Source organism: Engystomops pustulosus, chromosome 5, assembly GCF_040894005.1.
Source record: "Engystomops pustulosus chromosome 5, aEngPut4.maternal, whole genome shotgun sequence".
In the NCBI taxonomy this organism is placed as follows: domain Eukaryota; kingdom Metazoa; phylum Chordata; class Amphibia; order Anura; family Leptodactylidae; genus Engystomops; species Engystomops pustulosus.
In genome coordinates, this window is record NC_092415.1 from 18,005,682 (window position 1) to 18,021,309 (window position 15,628).

The 15,628-nt window shown below is 46.7% G+C and overlaps 1 protein-coding gene across 2 annotated transcripts in view; it reads left to right on the forward strand.

Moving 5' to 3' along the window:
- The window catches only part of TAF2 (TATA-box binding protein associated factor 2), a 62,832-nt gene that overhangs the window by 44,814 nt on the left and 2,390 nt on the right, over positions 1 to 15,628 (forward strand). The window contains exons 22-25 of one of the 2 annotated variants that reach the window (XM_072151264.1): positions 4,676 to 4,785; positions 8,590 to 8,819; positions 10,236 to 10,337; positions 12,374 to 12,479. In XM_072151264.1, coding sequence (XP_072007365.1) covers positions 4,676 to 4,785; positions 8,590 to 8,819; positions 10,236 to 10,337; positions 12,374 to 12,479 — 548 coding nt within the window. Of the gene's footprint in view, positions 1 to 4,675; positions 4,786 to 8,589; positions 8,820 to 10,235; positions 10,386 to 12,373; positions 12,480 to 15,628 lie in introns of both variants that reach the window. The other variant, XM_072151262.1, reaches the window with a different exon arrangement.

The window sequence follows — 15,628 nt, forward strand, 5'->3', positions numbered from 1 at the left end:
ATATTAGTAAAAGTTTTGATCAGATTAGGGAGTGGTATAGGATTAGGAAAATATAGTTCAGGATGATAGGTTCCTTTTAACATCCTAAGCCTATCATTGGATTGTACCATCGGATCGTTCCTGATTGTAGGTTTCTTTTAAGTAGCAAGCACTTACCTGTTTACATTCTAGAGGTCCATATTTTTATTCAATGGGGAAGGACTGTGCAGTGGATCATTCTCCCCTTAATTTTATACTGTTAGGATCTCATAAACGGTTATAAGCATCCTTTCTGCGTGGGGCATGTGCAAATAGGATGTATATAGCCGTATGGCAGTCGTGAAGGGGTTAATCGGTCCATTGTCCTAAATTAGAACTACAGGAGAAATAATGAAAAGTCCAAAGTCACAAAAAGTATGTCTGAGCCACGGAAGTGACCACCCGCAACCAAGAGCGATATAGGAGGCTAATAAAGTGAGTATTTTCCCCCAGAGGTGTCCACTGAAAATAGCGGGAGATCCGGAGCCTCATCGCTTCCCGCTGTCCGTCTCCAGCAGCACGTTGCTAAATTATTGGCAATAGTTTGCATTATGTTTAGAGTGAATCAATCTGAGTGTGAGGATGCTGGGAGTCGTTGCGTGTCGGCAGCGCGGCCGCTGGGGTTTGTATTGTCCTTGTTTACAGCGATGGCAGCGCTAATCATAACATCACTCCGGACGTCGCTCCATTTACATGGGGATTGCAGACCCTGAGCCTTCAGGAGGTTTCTCAAGTGTCTTCAGATCGGCTGCACATGGCGCTATCCGGGGTTGTGCAACTGATTTCTCTTTGCATGAACTATTTTTGTTCCTGACGTTGTCATTGTAGTGCGGAAGTAACGTAGGCAGGTAGGTAGGGGAGACCGCGGAGGGTGTTCATATGATCGGATGTGTATGCGTGTTGATGCACATGACCAGACAGCACGTTCAAGATGGTATGGATTAGTGGGCGCGCTCAGTATGTGGATAGATTAGGGGGAACGCTCAGGATGGGATGAATTAGTGGGCGCGCTCAGTATGTGGATAGATTAGGGGGCGCGCTGAGGATGTGGATAGATTAGGGGGCGCGCTGAGGATGTGGATAGATTAGGGGGCGCGCTCAGGTTGGGATGGATAAGGGGGCGCGCTCAGGTTGGGATGGATAAGGGGGCGCGCTCAGGTTGGGATGGATAAGGGGGCGCGCTCAGGTTGGGATGGATAAGGGGGCGCGCTCAGGTTGGGATGGATAAGGGGGCGCGCTGAGGATGTGGATAGATTAGGGGGCGCGCTCAGGTTGGGATGGATAAGGGGGCGCGCTCAGGTTGGGATGGATAAGGGGGCGCGCTCAGGTTGGGATGGATAAGGGGGCGCGCTCAGGTTGGGATGGATAAGGGGGCGCGCTCAGGTTGGGATGGATAAGGGGGCGCGCTCAGGTTGGGATGGATAAGGGGGCGCGCTCAGGTTGGGATGGATAAGGGGGCGCGCTCAGGTTGGGATGGATAAGGGGGCGCGCTCAGGTTGGGATGGATAAGGGGGCGCGCTCAGGTTGGGATGGATAAGGGGGCGCGCTCAGGTTGGGATGGATAAGGGGGCGCGCTCAGGTTGGGATGGATAAGGGGGCGCGCTCAGGTTGGGATGGATAAGGGGGCGCGCTCAGGTTGGGATGGATAAGGGGGCGCGCTCAGGTTGGGATGGATAAGGGGGCGCGCTCAGGTTGGGATGGATAAGGGGGCGCGCTCAGGTTGGGATGGATAAAGGGGCGCGCTCAGGTTGGGATGGATAAGGGGGCGCGCTCAGGATGTGATGGATAAGGGGGCGCGCTCGGGATGGGATGGATTAGGGGGCGGGCACGGGATGGGATGGATAAGGGGGCGCACTTGGGATGGGGTGGATTAGGGGGCGCGCTCGGGATGGGTTAGGGGGCGCGCTCAGGGTGGGATGGGTTAAGGGGGGGCGCTCAGGGTGGGATGGGTTGGGGGGGGCGCTCAGGATGGGATGGGTTAGGGGGGGCGCTCAGGATGGGATGGGTTAGGGGGGGGCGCTCAGGATGGGATGGGTTAGGGGGCGCGCTCAGGGTGGGATGGGTTAAGGGGGGGCGCTCAGGGTGGGATGGGTTAGGGGGGGTGCTCAGGATGGGATGGGTTAGGGGGGGGCGCTCAGGATGGGATGGGTTAGGGGGGGCGCTCAGGATGGGATGGGTTAGGGGGGGGCGCTCAGGATGGGATGGGTTAGGGGGGGGGGCGCTCAGGATGGGATGGGTTAGGGGGAGCATTTGGGATGGGATGGAGTAGGGGGCGCACTTGGAAGGGATGGATAAGGGGGCGCGCTCGGGATGGATAAGGGGGCACGCTCGGGATGAGATGGATCAGGGGGCGCACTCGGGGTGGGGATTCAGATAGATTGGGGGCAGCAGCAGCGCTCATGATTCAGATGAAGGGGGGTTCCTCAGATGATGAGAGCATGCCTGTGCCTGGAAAAGGGCTGTGCCCTTGCTGAGACTGAAAGGGGGTGGGGGACACCTACCAATGGCTGGAGTGAGAGGTTCTGCAGCAGCTGAGGAATGTATTAGAGAGAATAATCTATCCCTGATACAAGTGATTAGGAGTATCAGTAATGCCCTGTTATGCCGCGTTCCCACTGAATATTTTGGACCGGATTTTAAGGTAGTCTAAAGAACAATCTCCATAATCCATATTCTAATAATATCAGTGGGACACAGAGATGGACACTTGTCTTTCCAGGAATGTTCCGATAAGTTCTGTGACTACTTTATCTGTTCACTAACTGAACTGTATATAAGCTAACCTCGCAGGTCACGTCCTCTACACATACTGAATATTAGAAACTGAATATCACCCACATTATCTACTGGAAAAAAAACAAACAAAAAACTTAGAGACATTAATGCTATAAGATTGTTGTGATCTGTAAAGGACTCCAGAGCTGCGCTCATAATTCTTCTTGATATGTTGTGCTGACGCTCTCCTGACACTGTAACCACATTCTGGGACCTTGGGTAACAAACTGATGTGTAGACACTGAATCAGCTGGGAAATGCAAGCTCAGCCGTCATCAATCCAGCGAGTGTTGCTTGCGATGGAAAAATAACAAAAAAAATTCTACAGTAATTTTTACGTTAACTTAAAAGTGAACTACAAAATAGTTCATGTAAAGTTCACTGATACCATAGGTAAACTTTCTTTATTTCATTTATACATATCCAGTTTGTTATTCAGCTTAAATGTGTTATATGTGAGTGCTCCTGTAGCTTCACAGGCTGTTACACTGTGCAGAAGCACTTCCACCTCCCATTGTGTGCGATTGCAGCAGGCAGGTATAACAGACAGTATAACAGCCTGTGAAGCTCTACTAAAGCTCCCCAGAGCCCTTTTGACTAATTAGCATAACTAGATTAACGATAACGAATATAAGAAGATTATCACAGTCACAGGTCTGGATCTTTAAGTAAATGTCCCTGGTTCATCATGATGGATTTTGATGGTAGATTTCCTTTATTGTGAGATATATACATTTATATTCCTTTACTAGCTCCCTCTAGTGGTGGTTGCCGGCAGCCAAGATTTTATAATGGCACTTTAGCATATGTCTCTGCAATTGGTCATGGAGCCCTTAAAGATTTAGGAAAAAATATATTGAATTTGTAGGTACAGTGGGTACAGAAAGTATTTAGACATCCCTTTACATTTTCACTCTTTGTTTCATTGCAGCCAATTGGTAAGATCAGAGAAGTAATTTTTTTTTGCTCATTAATTTGCACTCTGTTAGGAAAAAAAAATTGATATTTTTGGTAATTTATTAGAAAAAATAAAATATCCCATGGTCATAAGTATTCAGAACATTTGCGGTGACGCTCACATTTAAGTCACTTGCTGTCCATTTCCTTCTGACCCTCATTGATATGGTTCTACTCCTTCATTGGAGTCCATCTGAGTTTAATTAAACTGATTGGACTTGATTAGGAAAGGTACACACCTGTCCATATAAGACCTCACAGTGCATGTCAGAGCACATGAGAATCATGAGGTCTAACGAACTGCCCAAGGAGCTCAGAGACAGAATTGTGGAAAAGCACAGATCTGGCCAAGGTCACTAAAGAATTTCTGCAGCACTCGAGGTTCCTAAGAGCACAGTGGCCTCCATAATCCTTAAATGGAAGATGTTTGGGACGACCACAACTTTTTCTCGACCTGACCGTTCAGCCAAAACTAAGCAATCGTGGGTAAGAGTACTCATCCCCGGGGGCCGGGTACTTATCACCAGGGGAGATTTTAAGTTTTTCTTGTTTAAATAATTAGCAAAAATATCTACATTTTTGTTTGTTTTTTCTGTCAAATGCATATTAATGAGCAAAAAAAAAACCAAACTTTTTTTGATCTTACCAATTGACTGCAATGAAAAAAAAAATGAAAAACTTAAAGGGGTCTTCATCCTTTGCGTTCCCCCTGTATGGCTGGTATGACCCCTCTATGATTGGCTTGATGTGCCGGTCCTGCAGCGCTCTGTCATGTATCTCTGCTCTCCCTCTGTTTATTGACCTCTTGGTCTTTTGTTCTGTGACGCTGCAGTCACTGAGCTGCTTCCAGGATAAATATTTTCTTTAGTTACTGGATTAGGAGATTTCTTTGGTGTTGATGATATAATTTTTTTTATCTTTTTAGGCACAAGATCCTGTACATGCTGTCAAAGAACCCGCCATTCACCAAGAACGTGGAGTCTCCTTTATGTAATGAGGCCCTGGTCGACCAACTATGGAAACTCATGAATTCAGGTAAAAATAATCCCAATAATAATTATCCTAAACCAAAAAACAATAACAAATATATAAACTCGGTCATAATGTAAAACATGTTTACCTCTCAGATTCCTTTGCTGCTATTGACTGCAGCATCTGAGTGGTAACAACAAGTATCTAAGATCACTCCAGTCCCTGCCAGGGTCATACTATATCTGCATTACTGTTATCCATCTACTCAGGATCAGTACAGGATAAGTAATATCATATATGTACACAGTGACTGCACCAGCAGCAGAATAGTGAGTGCAGCTCTGGAGTATAATACAGGATGTAACTCAGGATCAGTACAGGATAAGTAATGTCATGTATGTACACAGTGACTGCACCAGCAGCAGAATAGTGAGTGCAGCTCTGGAGTATAATACAGGATGTAACTCAGGATCAGTACAGGATAAGTAATGTCATGTATGTACACAGTGACTGCACCAGCAGCAGAATAGTGAGTGCAGCTCTGGGGTATAATACAGGATGTAACTCAGGATTAGTATAGGATAAGTAATGTCATGTATGTACACAGTGACTGCACCAGCAGCAGAATAGTGAGTGCAGTTCTGGAGTATAATACAGGATGTAACTCAGGATCAGTACAGGATGTCATGTATGTACACAGTGACTGCACCAGCAGCAGAATAGTGAGTGCAGCTCTGGAGTATAATACAGGATGTAACTCAGGATCAGTACAGGATAAGTAATGTCATGTATGTACACAGTGACTACACCAGCAGCAGAATAGTGAGTGCAGTTCTGGAGTATAATACAGGATGTAACTCAGGATCAGTACAGGATAAGTAATGTCATGTATGCACACAGTGACTGCACCAGCAGCAGAATAGTGAGTGCAGCTCTGGAGTATAATACAGGATGTAACTCAGGAGCAGTACAGGATAAGTAATGTCATGTATGTACACAGTGACTGCACCAGCAGCAGAATAGTGAGTGCAGTTCTGGAGTATAATACAGGATGTAACTCGGGATCAGTACAGGATAAGTAATGTCATGCATGTACACAGTGACTGCACCAGCAGCAGAATAGTGAGTGCAGTTCTGGAGTATAATACAGGATGTAACTCAGGATCAGTACAGGATAAGTAATGTCATGTATGTACACAGTGACTGCACCAGCAGCAGAATAGTGAGTGCAGCTCTGGAGTATAATACAGGATGTAACTCAGGATCAGTACAGGATAAGTAATTTCATGTATGCACACAGTGACTGCACCAGCAGCAGAATAGTGAGTGCAGCTCTGGAGTATAATACAGGATGTAACTCAGGAGCAGTACAGGATAAGTAATGTCATGTATGTACACAGTGACTGCACCAGCAGCAGAATAGTGAGTGCAGCTCTGGAGTATGATACTGGATGTAACTCAGGATCAGTACAGGATAAGTAATGTCATGTATGCACACAGTGACTGCACCAGCAGCAGAATAGTGAGTGCAGTTCTGGAGTATAATACAGGATGTAACTCGGGATCAGTACAGGATAAGTAATGTCATGCATGTACACAGTGACTGCACCAGCAGCAGAATAGTGAGTGCAGTTCTGGAGTATAATACAGGATGTAACTCAGGATCAGTACAGGATAAGTAATGTCATGTATGCACACAGTGACTGCACCAGCAGCAGAATAGTGAGTGCAGCTCTGGAGTATAATACAGGATGTAACTCAGGAGCAGTACAGGATAAGTAATGTCATGTATGTACACAGTGACTGCACCAGCAGCAGAATAGTGAGTGCAGCTCTGGAGTATAATACAGGATGTAACTCAGGATCAGTACAGGATAAGTAATGTCATGTATGTACACAGTGACTGCACCAGCAGCAGAATAGTGAGTGCAGCTCTGGAGTATGATACTGGATGTAACTCAGGATCAGTACAGGATAAGTAATGTCATGTATGCACACAGTGACTGCACCAGCAGCAGAATAGTGAGTGCAGCTCTGGAGTATAATACAGGATGTAACTCAGGAGCAGTACAGGATAAGTAATGTCATGTATGTACACAGTGACTGCACTAGCAGCAGAATAGTGAGTGCAGCTCTGCAGTATAATACAGGATGTAACTCAGGATCAGTACAGGATAAGTAATGTCATGTATGTACACAGTGACTGCACCAGCAGCAGAATAGTGAGTGCAGCTCTGGAGTATAATACAGGATGTAACTCAGGATCAGTACAGGATAAGTAATGTCATGTATGTACACAGTGACTGCACCAGCAGCAGAATAGTGAGTGCAGCTCTGGAGTATGATACTGGATGTAACTCAGGATCAGTACAGGATAAGTAATGTCATGTATGTACACAGTGACTGCACCAGCAGCAGAATAGTGAGTGCAGCTCTGGAGTATAATACAGGATGTAACTCTGTTATACCCCAGAGCTGCACTCACTGTTCTGCTGCTGGTGCAGTCACTGTGTACATACATGACATTGCATTCTGTATCCGGGATCAGTGTTGATTACCGGTCCCCCCGTCGCTGCGTTTGATCTCCTGCTCATTTTTATATTTTTATATAATTAAATAGAACATTGGTTTCTTAGGGATATTGAAAACATATATTTCATGTACGGTAAGTAAGAAATCTCCCCCCATTTGGTGTAAGCAGCTAAATAAGTCGGCGAGTATTGAACAGCGAGGACTTTGTCAGGTTTTCTTACCCATAAATCTCGGCAGTGTTTCCTCGTAGAACAAGTAGATTATTGTGCGCCGCTGCGCTCTGACTTTCTTTATTGTTATTATATTTTCCAATCGGTTCTTTGCTCTCCGGGAGGTGGAGCGGAGCGGTGCGAGCGCTCGCCAGGCGCACAAGCTGCCAGATGTTATAACACGGCCTGGGATTATTGCTCTGCATCCCCCCGAGCGCTCGCGTCCCCCCCCCCCCCTCCTGTACAGCGCAGAATACGGTTTTGTTTACCCAGCCGGCTTCCGGGATAAAAGTACAAGCAGTCTGGGTTATGTTCCCTGAGCGACACTCGAAACCCCCCCACTTATACTTTATATATGGAGCAACCCCCAGCAGAGCTACCTCCCCTGACTAGTGCAGCTTTCTGATAAACCTTTTTTAAAAAATTTTATCTATCAATTTTTTTCCCTTATTTTTAATTAAAAGTCCAAAAATATGACAATATTTTTTTAAATGTATAATTTGCTTAAAATTTTTAATAGTTTTATGTTTTTCTTAAAGATATATTAAATAAAGCTTTAAAAAAACCTAAAATTATCGACATTTTGCAAAGATGAATAACATTTGTCATATTTTGGAAATTTTAATAGGTGGGGGGGGGGGATTAAGGGGAAAAAAACTAATATCAGAATTTTTTATTCTGTTTATTCTATTACTCCCAATATACTAAGTAGATTTCTTCAAGAAATGGGTCGTTAAAGGGAAAGTCCTCCAGCTCCCAAATAACTGGACAAATTTAAACCAAAATCGTGTGGGATTTCTAGACTCCTGTTTTACAGAGTTTTTTTTTTTTCCCTCCAAAAATGTGTCCTCTTGAGCCAGACTCCCATTATTGGTGAGTGTCAGTTATAGTGTAATGGGAGTGGTACTGGACTGCGATCTGTGGCATAGGAAGGTGTAGATGGGTGCGCTGGCAGTGTCACCCGTCCCCCTGTAGTTCCTTTTTAAATTTGTCATTTAAAGGACATGAGGGGGGTAGTAGTTTAATGGGCTAAAATCTGCTGATGGGTTCCCTTTAAAGATTGTATTGCTACATTTCCACCATTGATGATGTAAAACCTCTTGATGACGCGACTTGCTTCTCCTAGGCACCTCCCACGATTGGCGCCTGCGCTGCGGAGCCGTGGACCTGTATCACATACTGTTTGGCCTCAGCAGACCCTCGTGCTTGCCTTTGCCAGAACTTGGATTAGTGCTTAATCTGAAGGAGAAGAAAGCGGTTCTGAACCCGACCATCATCCCAGAACCGGTCCCCCCCAGCCTGGACCCTCTGCCAAATGCCAACATGCACGGGCAAGTCGCTGGATTTCTGAACAGCGTAAGATTAACGAAATATTTCCAGCGTCCTGCACACATCTCGCCTAATGTTATGTTCTTAGCCGGGGAGTAATCCGTGAAATTGGCAGCATGATGTAAGAAGTCACTAGTACAACCCCCACAGCGCTGAGAGGCTTTCATCCAAATCCGCTCAACCATCGCTCTCCACGATTATCGAGATTAGGGGCGTCCATTCCCATGAGGGGGGGGGAAGTTTCGATTCCTGTTCCAAACTACACACTAAATCAGAGACTACACAGAATTTTATGAGTCTAGTGTATTCACAAGTTAAGCCCCCAAGCATATCCATAGACAAATACAGGCCGGTGGGGGTCTCCTTTCCTCCCACCTCCCCTTTGTCCGCACAATATGTTGTATCCTTTTGGAAAACACAGGATCGGAAGATGTAGCAAGTTCCATCTTTCCATCCCGCTCTCTCCTGCTCAGCGATTGTACAAGCTCAGCGGAAGCCATTAAACACTATGGGGGGACGGATGCACTAACATGGCCTCCATCCCCCGCCTTCGTTGGGCGTCCGCTTTTGGAATTCCCAAGTTCTGCACTGTCCATACATTGACATTGATAGTGACATTACTGGGGGAAACACCATGAACATCACGATTTTAGAGGGAGCAACAGGTAACGTATCCCACTGCATGTGAATATAGAGGGTTACGTTCTAGCCCTGTATTGTAAGGACACGTTGGGAATATGTCAGATGTATCCATACCACAGAGGGCTAAAAAAAAGAGGTCTGAACGTAGCCTAAAAATCACCCTGCAGGAGAGTAGCTGCAGGGGCCCCCCGCAGGAGAGTAGCTGCAGGGGCCCCCCGCAGGAGAGTAGCTGCAGGGGCCCCCCGCAGGAGAGTAGCTGCAGGGGCCCCCCGCAGGAGAGTAGCTGCAGGGGCCCCCCGCAGGAGAGTAGCTGCAGGGGCCCCCCGCAGGAGAGTAGCTGCAGGGGCCCCCCGCAGGAGAGTAGCTGCAGGGGCCCCCCGCAGGAGAGTAGCTGCAGGGGCCCCCCGCAGGAGAGTAGCTGCAGGGGCCCCCCGCAGGAGAGTAGCTGCAGGGGCCCCCCGCAGGAGAGTAGCTGCAGGGGCCCCCCGCAGGAGAGTAGCTGCAGGGGCCCCCCGCAGGAGAGTAGCTGCAGGGGCCCCCCGCAGGAGAGTAGCTGCAGGGGCCCCCCGCAGGAGAGTAGCTGCAGGGGCCCCCCGCAGGAGAGTAGCTGCAGGGGCCCCCCGCAGGAGAGTAGCTGCAGGGGCCCCCCGCAGGAGAGTAGCTGCAGGGGCCCCCCGCAGGAGAGTAGCTGCAGGGGCCCCCCGCAGGAGAGTAGCTGCAGGGGCCCCCTGTGATCAGACACAACAATAAGTATTCGTGCTGCTATGGGTTACGCTCTATGTCCGTGTTACTTTGTTTCAGGATGAAGCCTCCAGAGAATCCGTGTCCATCGCTGTGTCTCATTTGCTCGGAGTGAAACGGAAAGCGGAGATGTCTCTGGAGTCAGCACTGGAGCCCGGCCAGGTACAGGAGAAGAATGAGGACAGCAGTAAAGTCCGAGCCAAATTCCGAGTAAGGACATGTAGATTGTAGAGCTTGGTAGACATGGAGCGCTCTTATGTGTACTCTTTGTAGCGGCCGCCTCTTACACCCCATAGAGGTAAGGTCACTCTCTCTGTAGCACCTGTGCAGGGTGTTACAGCTTTATCCTATCCTAAGGGGCTACAAATCTGTTAGTGACCTACACAGACTCCGTGTTGTGAAACTGGATAGTCACTGTAACGTTGTTTTTAGCCATAATCATACCTTTGTGTGTGTTGTTAGTAGCAGCAGGACTGTGAAATATGTTTTTATGTTAAAGGGTTGTAGCTGGACCTGGTGCACTGGTGTGTGTGAGAAATCTCACAGAAAAGCCCCTCCTCTGTACTCAGCAGGCGGCTTCTGGTTATGTAATACAGCAGAGGGGAGGGGCTGAGGAGCGGTTTTAATACAGAGATTAAAGGACACAAGTGTGAAAAGACTTGTCCAGTTCTCAAAGTCCAGATACAGTCTTGAAAATTTAATGCATTTTTCACTGTCCTGCTGCTACCAACAACACACAAGGGTACAAACAGATTTCCAGGGACAATACCTAACACCGTCTACAGAGAGCACAGGGGCACCCAATGCACTTGGAGAAGCTACAACCCTGGAATATAAATCCATATTTCACAGTCCTGCTGCTATAGTCAAAGGTGTGATTACACATATCTCCAAGGACAATACCTAATGCTGACTGCACAGAGCACAGCAGTGTGAGAACACACCCCCTTTCACTTGGAGAAGCTACAACGCCGGTATATAAATGCATACTCCACAGTCCTGCTGCTACTAACAACACACACAATGGTACGATTGCACAGACCTCCAGGGATGCTACTTTACATCTGAAGCTTTGGGTGGTCAAAACTGCTGGTGCGCCCACCCAAAGGGCAGGTGTATAATTGATGATCGGTAGGGGGAACACCCAGGACCCCCCTGTGGATCAGCTGTTCTACATTATGGTCAGAGCCATAAAAACACAGTTTAGTCCATAGTATATCAGCAGATTGGTGAAGGTCATTGATGCCGTCCCTCCCCCCACCAATCAGAATTTTAAAGACCTTTTTTTTTTATTGGAAGGTCACCAATAGTTCTTGGCTGAAAAACCTGAAAAATAAAAAAAAAAGTTTTTTTTTTTATCTACAACATTGGTTCCCCAAGTTGCACACAATTCCGTGAGATGTTCTTTGTGGTTATGTGGACTTTGCCTTTTTATTTGATTTTGTTTGCACTGTGCAGGTTACACACGTTTTACACAAACAAAGCTGCTGCGGTCGTAGTCAGAGGGGAGGGGGGAGCTGGGAAAATAAATTGACAACTTTTCCTGTTTGCACTTCTCTAGCTGCAGCAACTTGTTTCCGTTGTCCTCTCCACCATTGTAAACCGGTCTTGGAGGACTCCTTTAATTTTTATTTTTTTTTTAGAGATTTGGGGCCTAAGATTATTTTAGAAGGGTAAACGTTTTCTATATTTCTTACATAAACCACTCAACATCTGACCATGGGTAGGCCACGGTAGCGCGGTTTAGCTTCTTTTGTTTCTTAATCACTGAGCTGCAATACCAGCACAAGCCAGAGTCAGGGGTGGCGCTATTTATGTACACAATCAGCCAAGTTGCGTGTCCTCTGAGTGGAGGACGTGTTAGGGTCTCAAGCTGCTTTGGAAAAGTTTGGAAAATGCTGATCCATTGGAAAATTGAGTTAATTCTGCACACAAGACATCCCCGACCTTCCTGTCCCGGTTAAGATGACATTACACGTGGAGATAAAGGACGTGAACTCGGCACATACTGGTAATGATAACAGCAGCAGGACACGACCTGCTGCTGTGGATTTTGTGTTAGTTGGTGACCTCAGCACCAACCTAAATGTATTAGTAACAGCAGGACCCTGCACAGGGACAGCAGCAGTAACGGGACGGAAACATAAGGTCCCATCCGGGGATAATTTATTAATTATGTCCTTATTTTTCTTTTTCAGTTCACAAACTCGCAGGACGAAGAAGAAATCGACATGGACACTGTGCACGACAGCCAGGCCTTCATATATCATCACCTAAACATGTTGGAAAGACCTTCAACGCCAGGTATTGTCATAGATAGATAGAGCTTCACTCACTATTCTGCTACATATCCAGTACTGATCCTGAGTTACATCCTGTATTATACCCCAGAGCTGCACTCACTATTCTGCTGCTGGTGCAGTCACTGTGTACATACATGACATTACTTATCCTGTACTGATCCTGAGTTACATCCTGTATTATACACCAGAGCTGCACTCACTATTCTGCTGCTGGTGCAGTCACTGTGTACATACATGACATTACTTATCCTGTACTGATCCTGAGTTACATCCTGTGTCATACCCCAGAGCTGCACTCACTATTCTGCTGCTGGTGCAGTCACTGTGTACATACATGACATTACTTATCCTGTACTGATCCTGAGTTACATCCTGTATTATACCCCAGAGCTGCACTCACTATTCTGCTGCTGGTGCAGTCGGTGAAGCTACGTCCTGGCACTCGTGTTTGTACTTGGATATTCTCTTAGAGGACACAGCATTGTAGAAACGCTTACCGTAGCTCCAGGTTGATTATACTGTAACCCAATCCTGAACACCAGGCGGTTTTTGTTCCTCTGGATGTATCATTGCCTCATCTTTGGAAACGACCTTGTCACTTGTACATGTAGCAGTGTGACGGGTCAGCACCACAGTGTGAGAACAATACCGCTGCCTATGGGTCTTTTCATAATTCATAATAAAATATAAAATCCTTAAAGGGATTTTCGGGAGACGAGGTGGACTGACCATTGGCATCCGATCCTCCCTTAGAGCCTTCTCCATACGGTTTCTTCCGAAGTGGTTTGGGTTTTCCTTTGTTTTTGTTTTTTCTGTCCACTCCTTTTAAACTAAGGTCGCGGAGGGGTTATGTTATGACATTTTCTTAAGAACCAAGGCTGCCCCTAGAGTAAAGACCTGAGTGAGCAGTTCAAAGGTCCTACAGAAACCACATGTTCACCCCGGAGAAGCCTATGTAGATGTCGGGTACTGGAGGATACTGCGCTCAACCTCAAAACTAAGAGGAAACACATGGAGTTCAAAAAGGGGTTCACACAGTCACCGTGGACCCCAGGGGAACACTCCAGGCAAGTGATAACAGATGTGGACGATGAGAAATAAATCCTGGTCTTTGGTAGACGAGCAAAACCGCCAGCGCGTTGGATGGAAGGTGGGCAACATATAGGTCAGGGGTCGCATGCCGTAACGTTTCTACGAGGGTCATCCATTATGTAATATTGACAGAAGAATAGAGTGAAAACAAAATAGAAACGGAGAAGTTGTTGTCCACTTGGACGTCGTTGAGAAGGTCCTCTGCTCAGCACTGCAAGTTACGTGACCATCCCTGATCAGCTGATGTCACATGGAGACACTAAAACCACTAAATACATCTGTATTGGGGAGGACCTACTCTTTCCTTGACTATGTCTCTACCGAGGGGCAGTTTACACAACAAGGAGTAGCGCCAAGTCAAGTTCAGTCCCAGGGTTGTGGAGTCGGTAAGTCAAACTCCCGACTCGGGCTCCTCAATTTCGTAAACTTCAACTCCAGCTCCACCAAAATGGTCACCAACTCTGACTCCTCAGTCCAGTTTTCCTGGTCGCTCTAGCAGAGATAAATGCGGACATTCCTCCCCAGCACCGTATTTCTTGGATTACTACTGAGCATGTACAAAAAGCGCAGCACACATTTATCTCAACTAAAAAGCCTAGAAGAGGGGTGCACAAACCACGCGGATAGGCCACGTGCAGCCTGTCCAAACCATGAGTTGTGGTCCAAACCCTGCTGACAGTCAAAAAAATAAAAATAAAAAGTAGCTTTTAATTATGTAGGTTGTTCAAGATGGAAATAATTTAAAAAACCTAAAAAATAGAATGTACCTACATATGCCAGGACAGAGACTTCCATCACCACAGTCTCTGTGCAATGGGGATGACATGTTGACGCCACATGACTACGGCGGCCTATCACTGGCCCCTGCTGCTCGCAGCCAATCACACAGTGTCACTGCTGCAGGCTCTGTATATGAAAGAGACATGAGACATGGAAGGGGGAGCAGAGGTGCTGGAACAGAGGGTAACATAGAGGTGTTTTATAGGTTCCTTTTGTTATTTTGCAGCCTCACCTGCAGCAGGGGAAAAAGTTTTTTTAATCCTTTAAAATTCACAAATGCCTTTCCCGTTAGGGGTTAATTAATAAGGCCCCACGCAAATCCACACAAAGTAGGTATGAGGTCGTTATCGATGCAGGTTCCACAGTTTTACGTGTTTTACGTTTGATCGAAATTCTGTGAAAAGGAAAAAAAAGAAAATACAAAAAAAATACTAAATATTCCTCTAGATTTTTAGATGTGGTTTTAGTACAACCTCACCCCCCCCCCCCCCCCCCCCCCCCCAGCGTCACCACAGCCAGGACCCGGCCTAATTTATTACTTTCTATCCGTAATTAATTTCAGGTCTTCAGTGTTCTAAGCAGAGAAGTGACGATGATCGCAGTTTTTACCACTGCAGAGATGAAACGCGGCTTACGCTGGATTGTGTCATAGAAGCGCAGGGCTGCGGGGATGTGCTCGCCTCTGCCAGGTCCCCGCTAGGACTACCAGCAGCGTGATTCATCTCCATATGTGCGGAAAATACAGTGACTCATCGCAGCAGCCGCCGCCAACTGGATTTCTAGTTATAACTAGTAGATGATCCAAACCTCAACGTGAGCCCTCGGCTTGGGATATGAACTGGAGACCCCTGATCTTATGATCTTTGGTGGTCCCAGCACTTCCACTGATCAGAGACATGTGTCCTTCTTGATATCCATTCGTAGAGTTAGTTCAGGAGTCCAATTATGACTTGTGGACGAAAGAATAATTGCCTCCAGCGCTCCTATAGAATACAACCGGCTTCTTTTATTGGTCCATCAAGTAGGTTTGTATAGACCTTTTTAAAATCACGAGTTATTAGTCGTGGTCCTCAACTCAGATCATGAGTAAGAACTCATTTACTAAGGGCCCGAATATTTCAGATTTTCCCTGAATTGCCCCGGGATTTTGGCGCACGCGATCAGATTGTGGAGCATCATAGTTTATACGGTTGAAAAAAGACACTTGTCCATCAAGTTCAACCAAGGAAGGGAAGGGATTGGATGAAATCGGGGGCGTGGCCGTAAGAAAACCCGATG